Below are 23,443 nucleotides of genomic sequence, written 5' to 3'. Positions count from 1 at the left end.
CGGATCCCCAGCAGGCCCCAGCCCCGAGGGGGTTCTCCTCGCCCACCGCAGGGCCGCGGGCATCGCCTGCGCGCTCGGCGGGCGGTGAGGCAGGCCGGCACATGGCGGGCTACACCGGGCAGGTCCTGAGGGAGGGCCATGCCGGGGAGGGGACACAGAGAGGGCAGGCGCGGGGGGCGGGCGGGGAGGACGGAGCCCTGCGCGCTGCCCGCGCGTCGTGACGGGCGGCGGCGTGTCCGCTTCTTCCGCAGAGGCTGCCGTTGTAATCCCCCGAGGCCGCCGCCGCCCCCGCGCCGGAGGAGAGGAGCCGCCTGCGCGGCCCCGGGCCGGAGCCGATCCTCGATCCGGACCCCGGGTCTTGGATCTGGCCGCCCGGGGCTGAACCCTGCGGCCCGCGGCCGGGAAGAAAACACATTCCGGAGCCGCCTCTCCCGGAACCAGGCGGCCCCGGGCGCCCTCGCCCAGCGCCCGGGCCAGCTGAGAGGCAGACCGCGGAGCGGCGGGCTCCTTGGGGCGCGCGGGCCCCGGCGCGGGGAGACGCCGTCGGCCCGGGACACGCTTCTCCCCTGGAAGTTCCAGGACGACGTGGCACACATTCCACGTGGGTGCCGCCGCCACCGCTGTCGGTCGCGGCAAGCAGCGGGGCGCCCGGGGTGGGGGTGGAGTGCGGAATCCTTTCTGCAGACTCTCGGCCGGCGGGGGAGGGGGCGGGAGGCTTTGGAACGGACCGTTTGGGACGCGTCCAAGCGCCCTTCCCACCCAGCCTCTGCCAAAATTTTCGTGCGGTTTGGGCAGAGCGGTTCGGGGAGTCCCGGGGCCATGCTCACGGGATGCAGGCTCCCCGGGCGTGGGCGGAATGCCACCCCCCCCCCCCCCCCCGCTTCTGTCTGTCCCCTTTCCAGTCCTCCAGCCGCCCCTGGAACCCCGCCTAGGAGCGCAAAAGGAAAGGCGTCGCACCCAGAGGGCACGTCCGGCGGATGCGTGATCGTCCCTCTGTAGGACCACCGGTCTCCAAGGACCCAGCGCCTACTTGGCACAGGAGCAGAGACAGCGCTAGATTCGTGTACAAACCTGTGTACCCCTCTATATATATGTTACATAGAATGTATATATGTTGGGAACATGCTCGCTTCTCCGGTGTGTCGCCGCTGTGTGTCGCGCGCCCCTCAGCACGGGGCCTTTTCCCGGAAAGGGGCTGCGGCGATGCCCCTGCCTCACGCAGCCACCACCGACCGGCCCAGGCCAGTACCCACCCGTCCGTCCGCCTGTCCGTCCGTGTCCTCAGCTCTGTCCACGCTTCGATAGGCCTGACGCAGTCCCCAGAGCGGGGCCGCCGTAGCAACTTCCTGTACATATGACTGTAAAATGGTAAACGTGTGTATTATATCTGGCCTCGTTATATAGTGTATATATATGTATACATATACATATATATAATATATATGAAGACTGTAAATGTTAAGACGACTAGTGTTCTTATTAGTATATTGCTTCACACTGAAGATTGTGTGTATCGAGCTGTTTCTAAAAGATGTTTATTTTCCTTAAGAGTAAAAAACAGTCATTGCATTCAGAAAAAAAAAAAAGTCAATAAAGATACGATTGTTTTGGAAGTCTGCAGCGTGTGTATTCTGACCAGATTCTGCAGAGACGGGGCCTGGCTTTAGGTGAGGGGTGGGAATGGAGGCGGAGGTGGAAGGGGACACGAACGGGGAATCAGGGATTCTGGCCATTACTGCAGGAACAGGAAGGGAGCCCCTGCTGCCCAGTGGACCCCCCCCCACCACCACCACCATGCAGCCTCGGGGTCTCAGGTCTGATGGGGGTCCAAGGCTTTCTCCAGGGAGACAGATGGGGGGAGGTGAGACTGACACCCCAAAGGGATACCAGGTTGTAGCCAATTCTGTCACAACAGATCCTTCAGGACACTGAACCGTCCTCCCATGTCACCCTGGGACCTGATGGGGTAGAAGCTGGGAGGCGAGAAGGGACAGCTGAGACCATGATGGCCCTAAGAGTCAGGGGTTGATACAGCCCAAACGTGCGGCCCAGAGATCAGGGGATCAGGTCAGTCCAAGTCTGGAAGACCCCCCCCCCCATGACACCGGAAAGGGGAATTTTGTCCCTTATGGTGGGTGGGGGCAGGAAGCCTTTGTCTGGGTGCTGGCAGAGACGGGGGGCCGAAAGGATCTCCGTGGGGAGACATATACTTCAGCTGAAGCACGCAACCTCCTCCCCAAAGGAACACAACCAATCTTATAAATAATTTTTTATTCTCCGTACAAAAACTTCTGAACCTATGAAAATAAAGTTTGCAAAAGGCAAAGTAACACTTGAGCCTCGGAGGGCAGGAGGCTGGTGCCCCCTGATCTACACCATGCACAGGCCTCCCCAGAAGGGCGAGAAGCGCCTTGGGGCAGGGCCTCCGTGCTGGCCGGGAAGGCCAAGTCGGCCCCCTCAGCTCAGTAAAATGTACCCCTTTCTTCTCTCTGGACAGGACAAGGGAAAGCCACGGGGTGCCTGCGGGCCGAGGCGACACCGGCCCGCCGGCCCCTGCAATCCCCCGACCGCCCACGAGGGGTCAGCACCACCCTGGCCGCGGCTCATCGGGTCGGAGCCGGCAGGGCGGTGAGATGGCGCTCACTCCGGCCTCCCAGGTGAAAAGGCAAAGTCCCCGAGGGTCTCCCACCCCCCTCCCCCCCGGGATAGTGCAGTCCGAGGGTGAGCCGGGCACACCGGCCGTCCAGGCTCCAGCCCGAGGCACAGCCGGACGGCGCCGGGCGCCGCGGGGTCTAGCCGGTGGTGACGGTGGTCCCGCCGCCCAGGCGCAGGAGCATCTGCTGGCAGTCGTGCAGCAGCCGGCGATCGCCGAGCTTCTCGAGCGTGCGCGCCGCCTCGGCCAGCATGCCCACGCGCTGCCCGGGCGCCGACAGGAATCCGGGCGGCAGGTAGCAGGACGCCAGCAGCAGAGCCTCCGCGCGCTCCCGCCGCGTGGGCCGCGGCTCCAACTCCGCCGCCGCGCCTGCGCACACGCCGCGTCAGGGGCCGCGCGCCCGGGCAGGGTCCCGCCAGCCTTCAGCTCCGGCGCACGCGGCCCCTCGGCCCCCTGGCCGGCCGGTCCCGTGGAACACAGACTCGGGGGCTCGACGGCGCAGTCACCCGTCCCACAGCGGACAGTGCCCCCTCCGCGATTCCATCAGGTAACCAGCGCCGAGCCCCTAGGTCTGCCTCTAACACAGCCTCCCTCAGCATACATCAACCCTGCCGGGGCCCTTCCCACCCAGGCCGGGGGGAGGAAGCTGGGCCAGCCCCCGCCCCTACAAGGGCAGCCCCTTCTCACCTCCTTTGCCGCAGGGGCCTGCCCTCCTCCTCAGACTGCGGTCCAGGAGCTGGTGTGTCCGTGTGGGGCTGGCCCCTGCCATCAGCCGGGCCGTGGCTTCATGGAGGAACACCTGGGCAGGAGTGGGGGTTCAGGCCAGGTTCCCACTCTCCCCCTGCACCTGCTGCCTCCTGTCCCCATTGTGAGGTGAGGGGCTCGTGGGCACTCACCCTCCGCATAGCAGGCCGGAAGCTCTGTGCCAGACGCCTCAGGCCGCTCAGGTCCCGTTGGAAACCATGCAGCTCGAGGGCAGAGGCCTGGGCCCCGCTGCCCGGACCCTGGGAGGCCTGGGCTGGTGCGGGCAGCTGCTGCCGCCGCCACAGGCTAGTGCGTGCCACAAGGAGCAGGTCACACAGGAGCAGCTGCATGGCCTGGGGGTGGTGGGCAGGGCAGGGGTCATGGGGGGCTCCAGCTCTGGGAGGGTAGGGGTGGGGGCCCGCGGTGCCAGGGGCCGGCTCCGGGCTGCACTGCCGAGGCACTGCACCCGCCTCACACACGTGCAATGCAACAGCAATGCACCGCGGGGCCGCCCGCCTCTCCAGGCCCCCGCACCTGCCACTGCCACAGGAGCAGCCAGGGCCCTGCCACACCACTCACCACCCCTCCTCCTGGGGGTGGGGAAACTGAGGCCAGAAAGGTCAGCTGTTCTCTTCTGGACCCAAGCCTCAGCCTGGCCAGCTAGACCCCCAGGCCTGTGCTGTTGGGCTAACTCCACAGTCTTCTGCAGCCCAAGGGGGAAAATCCAGAGAGTGGAAAGGCTGTGACCGCCCCCCCCCACAGACCTGCCAGGCCCCTGGCCCCACCCCTCACCTTGTCAATGGAGTTGCCAGCTGGTGTGGTAGCCAGGCTGTCCTGCAGGTACCCACTAGCCTTCTCACAGAGGGCCAGGCTCGCCGGGCCAGAGTCTGCCTTCCCGCGGCCCAGCAGGGCCCGGGCAGCCTTGACGGAGTGCAGAGCTGCCCTGGGCAGGGGTCTCCTGTTGGGGCCAGGGCAGAGGAGTGATGGTCAGACCAGGCCACAGGCCCTCACTGAGCTCCCCAGTGCCCTGGTTCTGGCTTCATGAGGAAGAAAGCTGGCAACCCCAACTGCACAGAACAAAGGCCGGGGGCTGGCAGAGTGCTGGGGGGCTGGGAGAATCTGGCCCGCACTCACTCAGACTCCTGCAGGGCACGGGGCAGGTGTTCCACCAGCGGGTACAGCCGCTCGGCCGCCTCCTCATCCTGCCGCAGCCAGTGGGTCACCACAGCTGTCAGCGAGGCCCACCATTTGGCCACCGGGTCTGTGCCTGCAAGAGGGGGGCTCCCTGAAACTCAGCCACACTGAACCAGAGGCTGGGCTGATGTGGAGCTGGAGCTGAGCAGGGAATCACAGGGCAAGGGCCTGGGGGCTCACCAGTGGTGGTGGCCATGCTGGAGCTGATGGAGAAGCTGCAGGCCGGAGTCCCAGCAGCATCAGAACAGCTGTTCAGCAGCTGCAGATACCCGAGGGCGTCTGAGAATTCCCTGTGAGAGAACTGGCTGTCAGGACAGGTGGCAGGGGACCTGAAAGTCCTGGGGGGCACGGGCCTTCTCACCTCCCTACCAAAGCATAGCCTGACCCCCAGCTCTACAAAGTACCACTGTCTCCTCCTGCCAGGCTCGTGGAAAACTGAGAACCAGAGAGTCACTGATATGCACCTGAGGCCACACAGCCAGTAGACAGTAGCCTGGCTCTGGCCTCCTACAAAGGTCTCTGGACATAGCCATTTCCAGACTCCACTGTGGAGGGCTCTTGCCTTGTGGGGGGGCACAGGGACAATGCTTACCTGTCCCCATCAGCCGATCCAGGGCTGGGGTTGGGCTGGGCCACACAATTCAGCGCCCGCTCCAAGAGATGTTCACGGAATAGCTGAGTCACCTGGGCCAGGGGGTCCACTGTGGGGGGGAGCGAGTGAGGGGGGTGGTGGGAAGGGGCCCAGCCCTCCTCTCCACATCCACCCCTCACACTAGGGCTCCTTCCTGAGCACATGGGTGGGCCTGGCTCCTGGGCAGACGAAAGCTGGGAGACAGACATCCCAGCCACCCCTGGAGAGAAGAACCTCCTGTGGACAGGGTGATCCACTCAGGACCACGCCCTGTCGGCCCTGTCCAGGCCCTGTCTGACCTCCGCACTGCACAGCGCGGTTGCCTGGGATCACCTCCCAAATTAGCCAGCTGCCCCCAAATCCATCTCTCTGTTTGCTTCTGAAGAGCCCTAACTGAGATAGAGACCCAGCTCGGCCATCCTGTTCCTACAGCCCCACCGCAACAACAGAGGGCAGGGGAACAGACCAGGGTGGGCAGGGGCATCCAGAGATGCAGAGGACAAGGGACAGGACAGGAATGAGGATGAGGACTGGGAATGGGGGACGAAGGATACGGCTGGGGACAGGGGAAGGGACGGGGAACAGGGGACAGGCACAGAGGTGAGAGAGCACCTGGGTTCCCGGCCACGCTGTACAGGCTCTCCCGTGGGGCACCGCACACGGCCCAGTCCCCATCCACGAAGAAACGGTGGCCCACAGGGTGGCAGAGCCACTGCATGGCAAGAGGCACTGAGCCACTCTGTGCCAGGCAGGCCTGGCGGGCGCTACTCAGGAAGATGCCCTGTAGGGGAGGGCAGCCGGGCTGTCACATAGGACCCAGGCAGGGGGTCAAACCCAGCCCCTGGTGAGCCCCCCCGTAACCAACCGCTGCCTCCTGTGCAGCCCCTTGTCTAGGGAGCCATTGGCCAGAGCTACAAAGACAAGCCCCCAGCCCTTTCCCCACCAGCCCACGGCCCACTCACTGTCAGAAAATGCAAGGCCCGTGGGAGACTGGTCTTGACCCTCAGTGCAGCCGCCACATAGATCTCAGCCAGTGTGGCCGTGGACACGGCGTCCCCTGCACACTCCCCCAGGTTCACGGCACTCAGCGCCAGGCTGGCGGCAGCGAGGGGCCCGCCTGAGTACTTCCCTGGAAAACAGGCGGGGGTGAGGCCGCGGCGGTGCAGGCAGCAGGAGCCCCGGGCCCACTCCTCACCGTCATACCCATAGTGTGCAGCTGGTGCAGCTGGTGGTAGACCAGGGCTGCCTCTCGGGCACTGGCGCGGGCGTCTGCCTGCAGAGCACAGTCTCTTTGCAGGCTCCCTGCCCGGCCTGCCAGCCAACGGCCCACCCAGAGACGCTGCAGCAGGTGGCGGATGAGGTTCCAGAGCAGGCTACAGGCCAGGTCCAGGTGGGAGGTAGGCAGGGGTCGGCCCAGAGCCCGTAGGGCCAACCACAGCTGCTGGGTGGCCTGGGCAAAGTCCCCCTAAGGGTGAGGGTTTTCCAAGTGAGAAAAGTGGGGTCAGAGCATCCCTAACATATGACACCACTCTAGCTCCAAAGAGCCCTGCCCCTCGGGCTCCCCGCCATGACCTCAGTGTCCCTCAGCAGCACTGGGCTGGGCCCCCAGGGGTCGCTGGGGGCCTGAGGGGTAAACAAGAGTGAGGAGGACACGGCACATCTATGGTGTGCCCAGAGGGCAGGAAGAGGGGTGGTAGCACCTTCCCAGGTGCTGCCCGCATCCCTGCCCTGCCCTGCCCGCCCCCCCTCCACTCCCAGGGTCCGGTCCCTCACCCGGGCCAGGTCCAGGTCAGCCTGCTTGCGATGCCTCCAGAAGCGCACGGCGGGGCCTGAATGGGGCCGTGTGACTGGTTCTCCGTAGACAAAGAGAAGCGTTAAAGAGACTAGCACCAGCAGCCCATTAGTCAGCCAGATCAGGGGGGGCAGCAGCCACGGGGACCAGCCAGGGCCATCTGGGGGCAGAGAGAAGGGCTGGGGATACAGCTCCCAGGAAATCCAGAGCCCCAAGCCCACAGACCTAGGGTGTACACCCCCGAATCCCCCTTCCCACTTCTCTGCCCAAGATGCCCATGCTGACCTGTCCTACCTCTGCCCTCAGTGCCCAACATGTTGCGCCCAGGACGGTGGTTCATGCTGGTGGCATCCGAGGTGCCAGGGAGACCCCAGCTGCCCAGCAGAGACGCCAAGGGGTTACAGGAGAGGCAGAGGAAGACGAGTGTGCACAGGGCCAGGCGGGAGCGGTCCAGCATGCCCCGGCTGTGGGGGGACGGCAGCTGTTCTGGCTTCACCTGGTGGGGGTGGGCGGGGGGGTGAGGACAGAGCACGCTGGCCCCGAGAGCATGGCTTGGGGAAGGGGAGATCAGCACTCTGCCGACCTTCCTGTGGGACCCCACGTGGCTCCAGGCCTCAGGTTTTCTGTCTATAAAATGGAAGGTGGACTACGGTGGGGGCCCCTTCCTAACCCGGCTCTGGGCTCAGAGGCTCTCACTGGGCGACGGGACGGGGCAGCACTGTGGGCCAACCTGGCTGTCCTCGAAGACGGGGCTGTCGGGTTCCGAGTCACTGCCGCTGCTCCTGCTGCCACTGCTCCTGCTGCCAAGAGACAAGGGGCTGCTCCGGGAGGGCGAGCCATCGTCGGAGGGGGGCGGGCTCAGCGTGTCCACCACTTCAGGCTTCATGCCCTCCATGGGCGTGTCCGTGTTTCCTCCACGGCTGCAGGCTGACGCCAGGTTCTTCAGAGATTCTGCGGGCCGGAGAGGAGCAGGGCTGGGCTGAAGGCTGACCTCTCAGCCCCAGAGCAGCCTAGGGCCCTGGGGGCCGGGGACTGGAGTTAGCTAGTGTCTGAGGGCCAGTTAGGGCCAAAGAAGGCGCTAAGGGTCCTTGTAGAGTCACAGCTCAAGGTGAGAGCAGAAGTGGGGCAGGGTTGGGGGCAGGGTCAGAACCCTGGGGCACTGGGAGGCCAGAACTCACTGCTTTTGTGGGCAGCAGTGCGCAGACTCAGGTTCTCCTGCTTGAGTTTCTGGTTGCTCTGTTGTAGGAAGCGGATGTAGTCGATGGCCTTGCGCAAGACAGCAGATTTATTCAGCTGCAGGGGGTAGGAGGGAGACAGCCCAAGTGGTGGGTCGGCCTGGCAAGTGGCCACCTAGGCAAGGGGGGGCGGGGCTACGTGGCAACACAGCTACCTCAGGGCCTTTGTACTTGCTGTTTTCCTTCTACATGGAATGCTCCTCCCCTAGTAGAACCTACCTCCCGGATGGGCATAAGGATTAATACGTAAAATGCATACAATGGGGTCTGGCTTAACTGCTATTATTATCATCACCATCGTCATGCCTCACTCCCTCACCTCCTTCAGGTCTTGGCTTATGTGTATCACCTGTGGGAGGCTTTCCCTGACCAGCTGATTCAGATGTGCAACCCTCACCATCCCTCTTCCAGCTTTATTCTCCTCCGTGGCCCTTTCACCACCCGGCACAGTCTAACACTTATTGACCCTGTTTATTGTCCCCCCACTGGAACGTCAGCTCCTTGACAACCGGGTTTTCGTCTGTCTGTTCACTGCAGTCTCCAGGGTGCCTAGAAGAGCCCCTGGTACACAGTTTAGTGGCAGGAAAGTTTACTCAGTATGATAAGTTTAGCAGAATAAAGGGCACTGGTTCGGCCCAACTTGGCTGCAGCCCCAGGGCCTGTCTGTGCAGGCTCCGCCCCAATCTTTCTCTTCCTCCCAGTTGCCTCCCTCCCCAAGGATCACCCCAGTCCATGCCTCCGCAGGCCTCTGCCCACACCTTTGCCTCAGTGCCCACCACCAGGTCTTTGAGCTCGACAATCTTGTCATTGATGGAGGAGCGGTAGCGTTTCTCGATGGCATTGTGGGCTGTGCGCTTCTCGCCACGGCTCTGGGCTGAGCCAGGGGCCTTGCCACCGGCTGCCAGCCGGTTGATGGGCAGCTTGTCAGGGTCCACGACTAGTGGCACTGTCGCTAGGATGGTTCCGCCACTCACCAGGGTCTGCAGGGCCAGACATGGGTTACCAGGTGGGCATGCGTGTGTGCAGACCCCACCCCCTTCCACCCTGCCCATGCCACCCACCTGTAAAGGCCCTGTCTGCACGGCTGTGCCAGGGGCCAGGGAGCTGATACTCGCTGCCTTCACAGTGGCTCCCACGTCTGTTTTCACGGTCGTTAGGAGCAGTGACTCTGCCTTGATGAAGTGCGGCTGCAGCAGGACCTGGGTGGGGAGAGGTCTCAGCCGCAAGCTGCAGTCTGGGCTAGGGGCTGCCACCTCCCTCATGCCTGACCAGACCCCCTCACCGGGACCTGCTGGATCTGCGAGGTCACAGTGGTTGTTCCAGGGGCCACTGTGGGGGTGGCTGTGGCCGTCAACAGCTGTTGGGGAGCCGTGTTCTGGACCTGGGTTTGCAAGGAGCCGGGCGGGACCGCTGGCAGGGAAGCCAGCGGCAGGCCAGGCAGTGGCTGCAGGGTGCTCCCTGGAGGGCTTCCTGCAGAGAAAAAGGCTAGGGCTGCGGACACAGGCTGGCCTCACCAACTTTCAATCTGCCCCTCAGCTCCTTATCACCCTGTGACCTTGGATGAGTCATTACCTCCTGTGGCCTCAGTTTCCCTTCTGGACAGGCCCCACTTGGGACCCTGATGCCAATGTGTGAGCTTTCCAAGCAGGCATTTGTCTCTGGAAGGGCAGCATTGCTGTGGATGCCCCGGCAGAGCAGGACACACTGCTCAAGCCCAGGACAACCAGGGCACAGGGCTGGGAGTAGTGGAGGGTCTCTGGCGCAGAGTGGTGACCCGATTTCTAAAGCCTGCAGATTCCTCTGCAGAGACCACAGGAGACCCTTCTCCCTGTGCTCCTGCCATCCCCTCCCTCCACAAGCCCCCTTACCTGTGGAGAAGCCTCCAGAAGGGCTGGGATAGCCCAGCACAGGGGCAGAGCTGAACTGCGGTGGGGCTGGGGCAGAAAAGCTCTGGGGCAGGAGGCCCCCTGGCAGGGGCTGTGGAGTGGCGGGCTGTAGGACAGTCAGTGGCACTGGCTCCTCCTTGATACCAGGGCCGGGGGAGAATGCAGGCACAGATGGGTACATCTTCAGTGGGGTCGGTGCAGGTGGGGGAGGGGATAAGGGGGGAGGTGTCGCCTTGGGTCCTCCCAGGAAGCCTTCAAGTGGGGAGCTCATCATGGCAGGAGATGGCGATAAGCTGCCCGGGGAGCTGACATCGGGACTGGCAGGGTCTGTGCCTCCTGCTCTGCCCCCAGCATAGGGGGGGTCAAACAGGCCAGGGAAGTCGCTGTCCTGGTTGTTGATGAGCTGAAGCATGTCTGGGAAAAGGAGAAGAGGCTGTGTGAGCGACAGTGGGGCGGGGGCTGGCCCCATACAGGGCATCACACATTTGCATGCCCCTTGTCCACACAACTGTCCATGTGCAAGCAACGCCATGGAAATAGAAAGCCACGCACATGAGCCTGTGCTCCTGGACACACAGCCTTTTCTTGGGCCTCTGTGACCACTAGAGCAGGGCCTGGTGCCTCATATGTATCAAACAGCCCTTGCAATGACTGGACAAGGCCAGTGCCATGCAGGGCCAGGGCCCGAGGAACTTGCCCCACTTAGAGAGAGGCTCAGGGAGAACTGGGGCTTGGGCCCAAGACTGCTGACTTCAGGGCTGCCATCACCAGGCCATTCCTCCACAGAACATACCAAGGCTGGGGGCAGAGCCAGCTGCTGGCCACATGTGTGCCGACCAGTGTGTCTCTGCACGTCCTGGGTATCAGCAGACCCTGTCTGCAGCCAAGCAGCCCTGAGACCTGGCCACTCAAGGCTTCAGTTTCCCCTCTGTAAAAGTGAACGCTGTCTGCCCTGACTCCTTCCTCCTGTGCAGACTGGGATATGCTCCTTGCTGCAGCCCCAGCCTCACCACAGGCCTCTCCCCAAGTTGGCAGTTAGCAGCCTGGCTGGTCAGCCTGGAGCCCTCTAACCCACTGGGGACACTCAATGGGTCAAAGTGCTCTGCAGAAGCCATGAGCACGTCCCTGGGAGCCCCAGGTGCCCCCAAGATCTCCAGCCTGAGCCTCCAGCCCTGCCCACCACCGGCTTGAGGTGGAGCCCTGGGCCAACAGCCTCCTCGCACTGGGCCTCAGTTTCCCCATGTGTACAACAGAAAAGGTTAAACCCCTTTTGGCAGGGCTGCTGCGAGGCTTTGCTGGGCAGGCAGCTGGCACAGAGTAGGAACTCAGTATTGCCTGACGCCTTCCTACTGCCAGGCGCCCAGGCAGGAAACGACTGCAGGAGGGGACCTCGCTCCGGCTCCAGCAGAGCAACCAGGTTTACATAGATCATAAAGGACTTTGCCTTGCAGGATCTCCCATCTCTCACCCTGGTCCTCATGAGCCCCTCTGATAGATGGAGAAACTAAGGCCCTGAAAGAAACACCAACTGACTCCAGGACTGGGAGCCCGGACTTGGACAAAAGGGGGGCCCCGCCGGGAGACAGACTGTCAGCTGGCCCTCCTCCCTGCTTCTTCCCCCTCTGCCCGGCAGGGAGCAGAGGACGTGGGGAGCCACCTCTCACGCCAAACGTTGCGGTGGGGGTGCTTACTGAGGCCAGGGGGTGTTCCACCCCCCTAGCCGGGAACCGGCGCGTCCCCCTCGGGAACTGGCTCTTTCCTACTGGCACTTCCCAGGCGGCGGCCACCCCGCAGCGGAGATGGAGGCTCTGTAACAAAGGGGTGGGGGTCCTCCAAAAATACCTTCGAACGTGCAGTCCATGGCTCTCGGCCGCGCGCCGCCCCTCGGGCTCCCGGCGCCGGCCCCGTCTGCGCGCCGCCTTCACCTGTCAGGCCGGGCCTTTAAGCCCGCGGCGCCCCGCCCGCCGCGCAGGCCCCGCCCCGCCCCGCGCGGGCCCCGCCCCTGGGCCGCGGGCCGGGCGTGGGGTGAGCGCGCGCGGCCAATCAGCGGCCGCGCCGCCCGGGGCTCGCGGCCCCGCCCGTCCGGTGGCGGCGCGGCTCGCCTTCTTCCCGCCGGACGGGCCCGGGTTACTCGCGGGCGCCGACCTCCGCCGGGGTTACTGGCGGTCACAGGCGGCTCCCACCACCTCCGTCACCGCTCAGAGAAGTGCCGCGGAGGGGGCGCGGCCCGGGAAGACGCGGGCAGGGATGCCCCCCACCCCCGGAGCTCTGTGCTGGAAATCGTTGGCTCGTTGAGCATCTGACCGCTCTGAGCCTTAGTTTACTCCTCTAGCAAATGGGACGATCACGCCTCCCAGGCATCGGATGGGAGGCGTAAAGAAGATAATGGGTGCGGCGCTCTGTACCAAGAGGCGTTTAATTAAGGCCAAGGGCTGCCTGGTGGTGGGTGCGGGGACCTCCCCATCCTGGGGCAGCCCTGGCATGAGGCCACCCCCACCCCAACCACGCGGACCCCTGATAACAGGTCACTGCCTGGAAACTGAGACCCAGAGTGAGGAAGGGAAACCCCTACCCCAAATTACACATCCAGGTAATCCTTGAACCCGAGTCTCCTGACTCCCAGCACAGATGTGCCTTTCCAGAGGGGCCTGGGTCAGAGATGGGGGCAGGAGAGGGGTCGGTGAAGTCTGCCCTGCTCCCCAAACTATCACAGCCCCCCAGCAGTCACTAGATGAAGCACTGGAGGGTCCCGGAAGGCCAAGCTGCCACCCGATCCTTGGGACAGAGGTCAGGAAGGCAGGGGTGTCAGCCCTAGGGTGACAGGCTCTGAAGGTCTTTTGAGGGGGTACCTAGGCCTATCTCCCTTCCTGTGTAAGATCAAAGCTCGACACACACACACATGAATAGAGCCTGGCCAGCAGCCCAGGTTGCCACCTCAGGCTTCTGTGGCTCAGCAGACGATCACCACGGCCGGGCCCAGCTCCCAGCTGTGGCATCAGCCCTTCCTCCCTCCTGCTCCCTGCCTCCTGCAGCCTTGCCCCCGAATCCTGCGAGGGCAGGCATAGCAACTAAGCAGCCGGTGTTGAGGAGCTGGAGGCCCTCCTGGCCCTGATTGCTCTCCCTCTCCAGGAGCCTAAACGAGGAGACTCGGCCTCGTCTCCCCTACTCACATCCAGTGCCCCTGTCACCAGGTCCTCCCGCAGCATTCTGCTCCTGCACCTCCACCTCCCTCTCTCCTTAGCCTGTGGGTGTTCACACTCTCCCTTACGGAAAAAAAACAAAACAAAGCATTGCTGTTGGAAGGGCCCTGACCTCACCTGAGTAACTTAAGACAGGGAACACTTTCAAAACAGACCCTCACAGCTCCATTCTTCCCTTACTGTGTTCCCCAGTTTTGAGCCCAGAATGTGGCAGGTCCGACAAGGGCCCGGGCCAGCCACCCCTGCAGGTGTCGAGCCTGGGCCTCCCACTTCCTGCCCCATCCTTCTCTCCTTCACCACATTTCCTTGCCTCTTTTTGTCTCCATTTCTCACATCTTTGTGGCTCTGCACCCATCCCATCCAGACTCAGGAGCAGGAGGGAGAGGACAGTCACTCACTGACCCCCTGACAGTAGCAGGAGTTAGGAAAGGCTTCGAGAGGAGGGCTGACCTTGGAGTGGAAGACAGGATCCAAGATGCAGCCTGAAAGAGGGCCTGCCGCTGGCAGCACCTGGGGGCATGCAGCCGGCTGTCCCTCGAACTCAGGGTCTGCCCAGCCCCCCACCTCGCTCTCCTCTGGGGTGGGATCTGCTGCCGATTTCTGCAGAGGTTGGGAGCCAGGGCTAGGAGTGGGGGTGGAAATTCAGGAGCCCCGCCCGCAGCCACCCCACAGAGATACAGCCAAGGGGATGCGCCTTCCCTCTGCCCCTCACTTGGGTAGTCCTAAGCAGGTCACTCCCATCTCTGAGCCTCCGCCCCTGGTCTCCAGAGGGAGGCATTCTAGGAGAACAAGCCTATGAAGCACCCACCACTCAGCAAGGCCTCAGCAAAGGTTATTCCCTCTGCAGCTGCCGGAATGGTCTAGAATTGGATGTCAGGCAGCGACTTGCCCGATACTTGCAATGTTCAAGTTGGAGATCCATAACCATTTGACAGAGACTGTTTCTAGAGTTCACAGGGCAGGGACTAGGGTGAGGCAGGAGAGGCACCTCGGGTGCGCAGTTTAAAGCAGCCCCCTCCTGCCTCACAGCAGGGCCCAGAGGCTGCCACGGCTCCCAGACCACGGGCCACTTTTAAGCTAGCTAAGCTGCTCCAACGACAGGAGGCCGCGCGTGTGGCCCTGTGCGGACTCTGCACACGGGGAAGACAATGCACAGGCTCAGCCTCAGGGCCATCTCCCAGCCCCTATCTTTCACCTTCCTCGCCCCGCCCCGAGCCTGGATCCCTCCTTTTCCTCTCCTACCTGATTCTATCAGGACCCAACAGAAAATCTGAACCCCCCCATCCCCTTCTCTGGCTCTACCTTCAAACCTCCCTCTGAAGGCAGATGTGGGGCAGCCTTTTATTCTCCGGCCTGCTTGTTCAGTGAGACCATGATGGCAACCCTGCGAGGGCCCCACACCACAAACTTGGAGGAGCCCAGCTCTGACCATCACAGGAGCCTGCAGCCCATCCGACCTGCATGAGGCCTTGGACTCCCAAGAAATTCTGTCTGCATGCCTCCCAGGACAGGGAGCTCACCACCTGCCCCACATGGCCCGGTCTGTGAAGCCCAGATCTGTTTCTGACAACATCTAACTGCCATTTCCTAAGTGTCTGCAGTGTGTCAGGCTGGTGCCAGGCACAGGGGGTACAGGGACACAGCCCAAAGACCTTCCCTCGTGGAGCTTATGTTCCAGTGAGGGAGACAAATGGTTTGCAAATACGTGGAGGAACGTGGGTACAGTGGTGGTGAGCACCATGCAGAAACTGAGGCAGTGTAAGTGGAGATCAGGTGGTCAGGGCAGACCTCTTTGAGGAGATGACATGTGAGCAGAGGCCTGAATGAAATGAAGGAGTGGGCCGAGAGGGAGGAAGACTGTCCTGGGCAGAAGGAACAGCAAGTGCAAAGGACCTGAGGTGGGAGCAAACTTGGTACAATGTCGACAAACTAGGCAGCCAGTGTGGCTGGAGCAGAGGGAGCAGAGTGGGGCTGGAGGTCAGGGAGGCAGCCAAGGAGCTGGGATTCCAACCCAGGTTTGTCTGCCACCTGAGCCAAGGACACTAATTCTCCAGGGAATGGGCAGCAAAGGGATCTGCAAACATTCCCACGCGGTGCAGACCACAAAGGCTGGCAACTGTGAGAAAGTGAGCGGCGTGAAGCAGCACTGCCACTGGGAGGACACGGGGCACGCTGGTGGGACATGGGGGCACTCCGCCTGGCCTGCCTGGTGGAGGGCGCTCACTCAACACTCCAGGAGCCAGGCCTGCACCTGGGCCGCCCCCGTCCCTGCTGCCCCCACCTGCGCCTCCTGCCTCCTCCCCAGGGCTCCGGTTGGCAGGTTCCTGTGTCCTCAGCCGGTCGTGTATGCAACAGGGCACGGGCTGCCCTTGGTGCACTGGGGGCCGCCAAGGGTGCCAGTGTGTGCCGGCTCTTCCCAGAACAGGATGGCCCGTGGCTGCAGCCCCAGGTGCACCTGGGCTTGGGGCCTCGAGACGATGAGGAAACTAAGGCTCAGAGGGGGGCCATGTGCCCAAGGCCCCACAGCTGCCAAGCGGCGAGTCTGGGGCTCCGAGCCAGGCCCGTGCGCCTCAGTGGCGGCCCCCTGGGAGTGAGCACGAAGCGCGAGCCGAGGAGGCCGCGAGCCCCAGGCCGCTCCCGCACTGCCTCCCTCCGAAGCCTCTTGCCACCAGAGGGCTGGGCCCGACCTGGGCAGCTCTGTGACCGCAGCATCACTCAGCCCAGGGCTGGGCACAGACCGGCCGAGTCAGGGGTGCGTGGACTCCGGGCCTCTGGCCGTCAGTCCCACCACCCGAGCTCCCGCCATGCCGGAGGTCCCGTGGCTGCCTTCTGAACATGCCACATTCCTTAATGCTGCCATGCACTTGCCCAGGCTGTTCCCTCAGCCAGGAATGCCCTTCCCACTATCTTTGTCTACCTGCCAAACTCCTATTCCTCTTTCAAAACTTGCTCTGATGTCATCTTCTCAGATTCCTCCCTCAGCTGTGCTGCTCCACACACCAGCTTCCAATTACACGGGCCGAGTGATCCTGAACACAGCCTGTCCAATGGCCGTTAAACAAGATGCCGGTCAGTGCCGACTCAGACACTGTGTCCTGGGTGTGAGCTCGGGGCACAGGCTTACTGTTCTGGCAGCTGAGGAACAACCCATGCGCCGGACGCAGTGGCGGTCTGGGGGTAGACCCCTGCTGCTGAGCAACTGTTCCCAGTCTAGATAGCAGTGCCGTGCATTTCTTTATCTAAATTGTATCTGTTTCCCGCTTTGGGTTGTCTCCCTGCGGGCTGTTTTAAGCCTGAAGTAAGTGTGTTGGTTCAAAGGCAGTGTGCTGTTTTAGTGCTGCCAGGCTGCTCTCTGAAAAAGGTAAACCCCTTTACAACCTCTCCTGCCATTGTCCCATTTTCTTCTAGCATCACCAGCACTGGGTTTTATCGTTTTTGTTTACCTTTGGTTGCTTTGCTGAGTCCCAAGAGCTGTGTGACTGGAAGCTCGAAGGTGCTTTAATTTGCATCCGCAAGGCTGCCTTAAGGCATTCTGTGCAGTGAACCATCAACTGCGGCCAGAGACTCCCCTGCCTGCGCTTCGGCCCTCCTTCGCCCGGGAAGCAGTCCCTCCTGGGCGCTGCCCCTCGCTGCTCGTCACAGGTCTCCCGCCCCTCTGACCTCCCCAGCAGCGCTGGGCCTGGGGCCAGGTGTCTTGAAGCCTCATTCCCTCATCTGTGCACTGCGAGGAGGTGACAATGGCATTTCTAAGGTTCCTTCCAGCCCTGGTCTCTCTCTCTTTTTTTTTTAAATATTTTATTTTTTCCTTTTTCTCCCCAAAGCACCCCCGGACATAGTTGTATATTCTTCGTTGTGGGTCCTTCTAGTTGTGGCATGTGGGACGCTGCCTCAGCGTGGTTTGATGAGCAGTGCCATGTCCGCGCCCAGGATTCCAACCAACGAAACACTGGGCCGCCTGCAGCGGAGCGCGCGAACTTAACCACTCGGCCATGGGGCCAGCCCCCTAGCCCTGGTCTCTTTATCTTTAATGGTAGCTAAGGACAGGGTGCTTCCTCCCCAGGGGGGATGGGGGGGAGGGCAAGGGGCTCCCCAATGGCCTTGCCCAGCCCCACCTTGTCTCCCATGCAAAGAACCAGAATCACCAGTGGTGGAGGCTGAGTTGGAACCATAGCCTAGAACCTCCTGGAAACTTCTAACACAGGCTCCTTTTATAATTGCTGCTAATATTTTTTAGGCTAAACATATTAGGTGCCAGGTCCTGGTTAGTGCTCTAAATAATGATGATACTACTAACTGGCATTGGTTGAGGGCCTAGTGTGTGCCATGTACTCTTAAGCCCTTGACTTAGATGAGCTCATCTGATGCCCACAACTCGAAGAAGCTGGTTCTATTTCTGTTCCCAGTACACTAATGGGAACCTGAAGGTCAGGTTAATCAGCCACTTGTCCGCAGTCACACAATAAGGGCTGGATCTGAAGCACTCTGGGCTCCAGCCTTTCAGCTACAGGGAGAATGGACCCCTGGGAGCGCAGGCCCAGGGTGTGACTGGGAGGCACAGGCTCGCTGGAGATAGCTGGTGGGTCATCCGGGGCCCGGGGAGGGGGGACTGGGGGTTGAGCAGGGTTCCAGGGCAGGGTGAGTTTCTCCAGGCTGCAAACTCTCCCAGGTAAGATGGACCCCCAACCCTGCCCCACCTTCACCAAGTCCCAAACCCAGCAGGGAAGCCGTGTACCTGGAGCCAGTCTCAAAGACCCCCTTCCTAGGATCCCCCAAGTCCATCTCTAAGGCTCCCCACTCCCCTGACTCACCCGCTTGTAGGGCCGCATGGATGTGGGTCTCACACGTGTACAGCCCCAATCAGGTCCCAGGGTCACAGGGCACATCCACAGGGCCCGTGGCTGACAGGACACAAGGCCAGAGACACTTCCTCCGGCCAATGCACCATTCCCACCAGGGCTGCACCTGTCAGTGGGGCAAAGTCTAGATCCCAGGCCTCTGTCTGGCAGTGACCCCTGCCTGGGGCTGACCTGGTCACTTGGGATGTTTGTGTCCAGTGAGGTGACCATAGGGCAGCAGGTAACTCCCAGCCGCCTGCCTGGCTGCCTCCCTGGAGCCACTCCCATCGCTTCTCTCCGTCCCCCGAACCTTGTCCCCTCAGAGACGTTAGGGCTGGAACCCATGATGCTCAGGAGCAGCAAATCTCACAGCCTCCATCTCCTGCTTTCCAGGGGAGGCCCCTGAGGTTCAGAGAGGGCAAGGTACCTTCCCCAGGAAAAACAGCAATTCATGGCCACACTGGGAGGACACCACTTTCTGCTGCCCTAGACTGGACACGCTGGCTACCAAGAGGCAGAAAAAGGGATGGGAAGGGGAACAGGTTCTGACAGCAGAGGCTCTCTGAGGCTCCACCCCCGAGGGGCTCTGGACGTGGGAGTGAGAGGAGGGGCACCCTCCCAGGGCAGAGTGTGTCTGGGGCCTGGGAGTACCTGAGGCCTGAGCGCCTGACCGCCATGGGCCTAACACCCGTCCCAAGCTGCACTCAGGATTGCGCTCGCAGCCCCTCGGCCCACAGCTGCAAGGGGCCCAGAGCACAGAACGAGACAGGGAGGCCTGGGGGGAGACAGAGCCCACCAGAGGTCATGGTACACGGGAGCCAGGGTAAGCCTTCACCCACAGAACCAAGGACTCGTGGTGGCAGCCCCACCCCAAAGCCCGTTCACATGACACAGGGTTTGGCTGAGGCGGGTGGCAGGGCCAGGTGGGGCTCAAGGCCCTTGGCTGGCTCCCTGGTGCCAGTCCTCAGTCTCATGACTCAAAGGGAGGGGGAGGCAGCCACATGGCCTCTGACCCTTCTATGACCCACTCCCAGACCCCCAGCACAGCCCCACAGGGAGCAGCCCCCTGGGTTCCCTTACGCCTTGGCCCCTCACCCCACCCCAACTCTTAGGAGCCCAGCAATTAAGAGCATGGGCTCTGGAGCCCGCAGCCAGGGTTTGAATCCTGGCTCAGCCATGTTCTGCCTGTGTGACCTTGGGCAAGTCACTTAACCTCTCTGTGCCTCAAGGCACTCATCTGTAAGACGACAATCATAAGTCTCCCTGCTTGGGGTTGCTGGGAGGACTCAATGGTCAGCACAATGCCTGGCATACCGTAAGTGCTCAGTTACTGTTCCCTATTCTCGCTGTAACCCTCCAGCATGGCTATCAGCGGGAACTCCTGACACACAACCCCAGCATGACACAGCCGTGCTCTGACCCCTCAGACTTCCCACGGCCCCCGGAACCCAATCCAGCTCCCCATCCTGGCACTCAAGGCCCGCCTGGCCCACCTCTCAACCCTCAGTCCTTTCAGGGGCCCTGCCCTTCCCACCCCCCTGTCACCTGTCTCTAGACCTTCTGGAACCTGCCCAGCTCCACAGGCAGGGTAAAAGCCTCGAGAGCAGGCCTGGCCTCTGAGCAGCAGTTCCCATCCCAGAGCCTCGGTCCATGGAACGAAGCAAGGATCCGTCCAGGCTAAGACTGGCCTCGGGGTGTCCACTCAGCGCAGACCATGAGCACAAAACAACCCAGATGCCCATCAACGGGGGCCGAGCGGGTAACCAAGGACCCTGACTGTTGTCTGGCTGCTGACATGGGACAAAGCAGGCTGCAACCTGCTGTGCACCAGTGGGCCTGCTCGAGCTCATCAAAGCCTGGAGAAGTGGCAGCCTGGGGCTGGGCTGGCCAGGGAGTGGCTGTAAAGTGGCACGAGGGGTCTCACTGGGGATGTAAATCTTCTACAACTAACTGGTGACCGTCATAAGACTTGGTAAATTTCCTAAAACTCACTGAATTGTACACTTAAAATGGGTAAATCTTACAGTAGATAAATTAAACCTCAACGAAGATTTTTTTAAAAAATAGATCAGGAGTGTGCAGCCATTCCAAAAAACTACATACATCTGCGCACACAGGAAATAATCCCCCACATAATTAACAGAGCTGATCTGTGGGCGGGGGGTTTAGGAAAGATTTTATTTTCTCCTTTTTCCTCACCTGCACTTTCTAATTTTTCTACAGTACAAAGAGATTAGCTGTATAATTGGGGAAAAGAACAGAAAGTGTGGATAAAGACCAAGGAGTCCTCTGCTGCAGTGGACAAAGTTCACGTCCCCCCCCAGCGAGAGTCCCCCGTTGTCCCCTTTCTCTCACAGAGCAGAGCTGGGGCAGGTCTGATCTCCAATGGCCCCCTGCCCCTACAGCTGCCCGAGCCTGGCCTTTGCAGCTGAGGAGATAATGTTTCTATAAGTCAGTCAATGAAGAAAGGGCTGTGCCAGACCTGTGGCCCAGATACACCTGCTCTGATTCGACCGTCCCAACTCCCCTGGGAAGGGAGGCATCTGCATGAGGAGGGGGAAGCAGGCTCGGAGGGTGACAGGGCTGGGGCTCGAGGGCAGAGTGAGTGAGCAGTGTCCAGATTCGAGCCCTGACTGCAATCGCAGGCCCTCACTGCCTGGTCCTGGTGCCTCATCAGCCACACCCACTGGGCCCAGCGCTCGGGGAACTGTTAGTTGACTCAGGCTCAGGTCTCCCCAGTGTCTGGGGTTTTGTGGGTCATCACTCCGGAGTGCAGCGATGAGGGAGGCTGCTTTGGAAAAGTCCCACAATCAGGGTCTCTCTTCTCCGGCCCTCCCCTGGCCTGGCCCCAGGGGAAGGCGAGCAGATGAGGCCCTGGCTGGCAGCAGGACGGCAGGAGGCGGTGGCTTAGCTGTGTCTGTTTTGCCAACTCCAGGGTGGCCATGGGCTCCATGGACACATCCATTCAGGTTGTGGGAAGTTTGAGTTCTGTGCTCTTGGCCTCAGTTTCCCCATCAACCAAGTGCAACTTAGCGGGCGTTGCTGAAACTGCAGGGCGATTTGCTGGGGCTTCAGTCTGCCCTGTCTGCAAAGTGGGGCAACAGCCTCCTAGCTGGCACCTGTTGCACCACCGGCCGCAACGCCCTTCTCTGGAGAACAGCCAGAGCGACGCATCCAGTCCTTTCCCGGGCCAACGCGGGGCCCTCCTTTTGCCTACCTTCCCAGCCTCACCTCCTGTGCATTCCTCTGACCCCTCCGACTCAGGGCCTTTGCCCTTGCCGTGCCCACGGCCTGGAAAAGTATCCTTCCCGGGCGGTCGGGGCTAACTCTCGGGTCTCAGCCCAAACCTCTGCGCAGAGAGGTCTCGCCCCACCACTCTACCCAAAGTAGCCCCACCCCTGCTCCACCCCAAGGTGCAACGAAATATCCGTTTGCGGGTTTCCTGGGGGATTTTTGTGCTCCCGAGAAAAGAGAGCCTGGGTCTGACTGTGAGCCCCCAGTGCCTAGGACGAGGCCTGGTATTCAGTAGATGCTCAATAAATGTGCGCCGAAGCGATCGATGCTCTTCTCTGGCTGGCAGAACCGGACCCCCGAGGGCAGGAGCGGGAAGGCGCGTCGCGCGCATGCGCAAGAGCTCCTGCGTCGGGTTGAACTCTCAGGCAGGAGGGAACGACCGCGAGTAACCCTGCGCTGACATCCTGGCTGGGGCAGGGGCGGGGCCTCGGCGACGCCCGGGTCCCCAGCTCCCGCCGCTGCAGCCTCGGCTGAGGACGCGCTGGCCACGCGGCGCGGAGCCCGGGGCGCCCGGAGGGGCACGTGCCCCAGCCCCGAGCCTCCAAGGGCCCCGGCACGTCCCCGAGGCCCGGGCAGCCCCGCAGGGCGCCCGGTGCACAGGACACAGGACATAGGGCCCAGGACACAGGGCATGGCGCACAGAGCCCAGGATACAGGGCCCAGGGCCCAGGGCACAGGACCACAAGGCACGGCGCACAGGGCCCAGGATACAGGGCATAGGGCCCAGGGCACAGGACCACAGGGCACGGCGCACAGGGCACAGGGCCCAGGACACAGGGCATAGGGCACGGCGCACAGGGCACAGGACCACAGGGCACGGCGCACAGGGCACAGGGCCCAGGGCACAGGACCACAGGACCAGAGGGCACAGGGCACCGCGCACAGGGCCCAGGACCACAGGGCACGGCGCACAGGGCACAGGGCCCAGGACCACAGAGCACGGCGCATAGGGCAGAGGGCACGGGGCACGGGGCATAGGGCACAGGGCACGGCGCAGAGGGCCCGCCCAGAGACGCGGGCCGGGCGCCGCCTGCGCTCCCCACTGGCGCGGAGCCCAGCAGCCTGACGCACCTTCGATGTCGGTCAGCAGCGCCGCGTCCAGCTCGCACGGCTCGGCCAGCGCCTGCTCCAAGGCCACCTCGCTGAAGGGCGGCTCGTCCATGGCGCAGTCGCCTCCTCCGGGCGGCCCGCCTGGCCCGCCGCTGCGCACAGACTTTCGCAGGGAGCGCCGCGTCCGTCGGCCCGGCCGGCCCGCTGCCGCCGCCGTTGCGCGCGCTCGCGGTCCGCCCTGGCCTCCCTGGTGGCCCGGCGCCCGCGAAAAGTTGCTCGCAAACTGGCTCCCGGGCGGCCGCACCGCGGGGCGGGCGGGGCGGGGCGGGCACTGCGCGGGAGGCCCCGCCCCGGGCAGGCGGCCCCGCCCACCTGGGGCGAGCCGGAACCGGCTCCGGGTCTACCCTGCGAACCTGCCCCGCCTGCCCCCCCCCACCCCCCCGCTCCCCGTCAGAGGGCCCTCCGGTCATTCATTTCCCCCAGCCGCATGCTGGGCAGCCTCTGGCCGACTGCTGCGGGAGCTCGGGCAGGCCGGGCCCCTCCTTGGGCCTCAGTTTCTCTAGCACCAAGCAAGGGGGCTCAGTGGAAGCCCCAGGACTGGGCCCTTCCCAGAGGTCTCTGGACTTGGGGTGGAGGGTGGCCCGATAAACCTCATCCTAGATTTGGCTGTTCAGAACAAGACAGACCCGTCCAGGGTATAGCTGTAAGACCTGCTGTGTGGCCTTGGGCCAATTACACCGCCACTCTGTGCATCAGTTTCCTCGCTGTAACTGGGACTTGAGGATACCTCTCCATAGGCTGGCTAGGACCTTAGTGAAGACATGGAGGGAGGCTGGGCTGTGACATCAGCCTGCCCCTTCTCAGTCTCTCAGATCAGATTGGCCTCCTGAGGAGGAGGTGGCCCAAGGAGAACCTGGCAGAGGCTGGAA

At 62.5% G+C, this 23,443-nt stretch overlaps 2 protein-coding genes across 11 annotated transcripts in view; one reads left to right on the top strand and one right to left on the bottom strand.

The window, feature by feature from the left end:
- Positions 1-1,613, top strand: part of RAI1 (retinoic acid induced 1) — a 118,614-nt gene extending 117,001 nt beyond the window's left edge. For all 3 annotated transcript variants that reach the window (XM_070563653.1, XM_070563654.1, XM_070563655.1), the window contains one exon: positions 252-1,613. In XM_070563653.1, coding sequence (XP_070419754.1) covers positions 252-266 — 15 coding nt within the window. In that variant the 3' untranslated portion in view covers positions 267-1,613. The remainder of the gene's footprint in view (positions 1-251) is intronic.
- A 643-nt stretch (positions 1,614-2,256) lies between these two features.
- On the bottom strand, positions 2,257-22,834 carry SREBF1 (sterol regulatory element binding transcription factor 1). Of its 8 annotated transcripts, none has more exons than XM_070563656.1 (19): positions 22,536-22,834; positions 10,118-10,549; positions 9,532-9,719; positions 9,311-9,448; positions 9,008-9,229; positions 8,193-8,307; positions 7,745-7,965; positions 7,309-7,510; positions 6,996-7,174; positions 6,426-6,687; positions 6,185-6,351; positions 5,835-6,003; positions 5,184-5,292; positions 4,772-4,881; positions 4,532-4,664; positions 4,190-4,355; positions 3,550-3,750; positions 3,341-3,452; positions 2,257-3,022 (listed from the first exon to the last, which is right to left on the bottom strand). In XM_070563656.1, exons 1-19 carry the CDS (start codon positions 22,624-22,626, stop codon positions 2,793-2,795), a joined length of 3,447 nt encoding a protein of 1,148 aa, XP_070419757.1. In that variant the 5' UTR covers positions 22,627-22,834; the 3' UTR covers positions 2,257-2,792. The 8 variants fall into 8 exon arrangements, with proteins under 8 accessions (XP_070419757.1, XP_070419763.1, XP_070419761.1 ...); XM_070563662.1 differs by having other exon boundaries at positions 7,300-7,510; positions 22,536-22,833; XM_070563660.1 differs by having other exon boundaries at positions 6,996-7,075; positions 22,536-22,824.
- Between the last annotated feature and the right edge of the window lie 609 nt (positions 22,835-23,443).

Source organism: Equus przewalskii, chromosome 10 (genome assembly GCF_037783145.1).
Source record: "Equus przewalskii isolate Varuska chromosome 10, EquPr2, whole genome shotgun sequence".
Taxonomy (NCBI): Eukaryota; Metazoa; Chordata; class Mammalia; order Perissodactyla; family Equidae; genus Equus; species Equus przewalskii.
This window is presented reverse-complemented; position numbering and strand designations above follow the sequence as displayed.

Bases quoted from the DNA above. Each gene is read 5' to 3' on its own strand.
- SREBF1 (XM_070563663.1), bottom strand. From the start codon at position 22,626: ATGGACGAGCCGCCCTTCAGCGAGGTGGCCTTGGAGCAGGCGCTGGCC. The intron at 7,175-7,308 runs GTAGGACAGGTC...CTCTGCCCCCAG, and splicing joins GTTGGGCACTGAGGGCAGAG to ATGGCCCTGGCTGGTCCCCG. The intron at 6,004-6,184 runs GTGAGTGGGCCG...CCTCCCCTACAG, and splicing joins GGGCCTTGCATTTTCTGACA to GGCATCTTCCTGAGTAGCGC.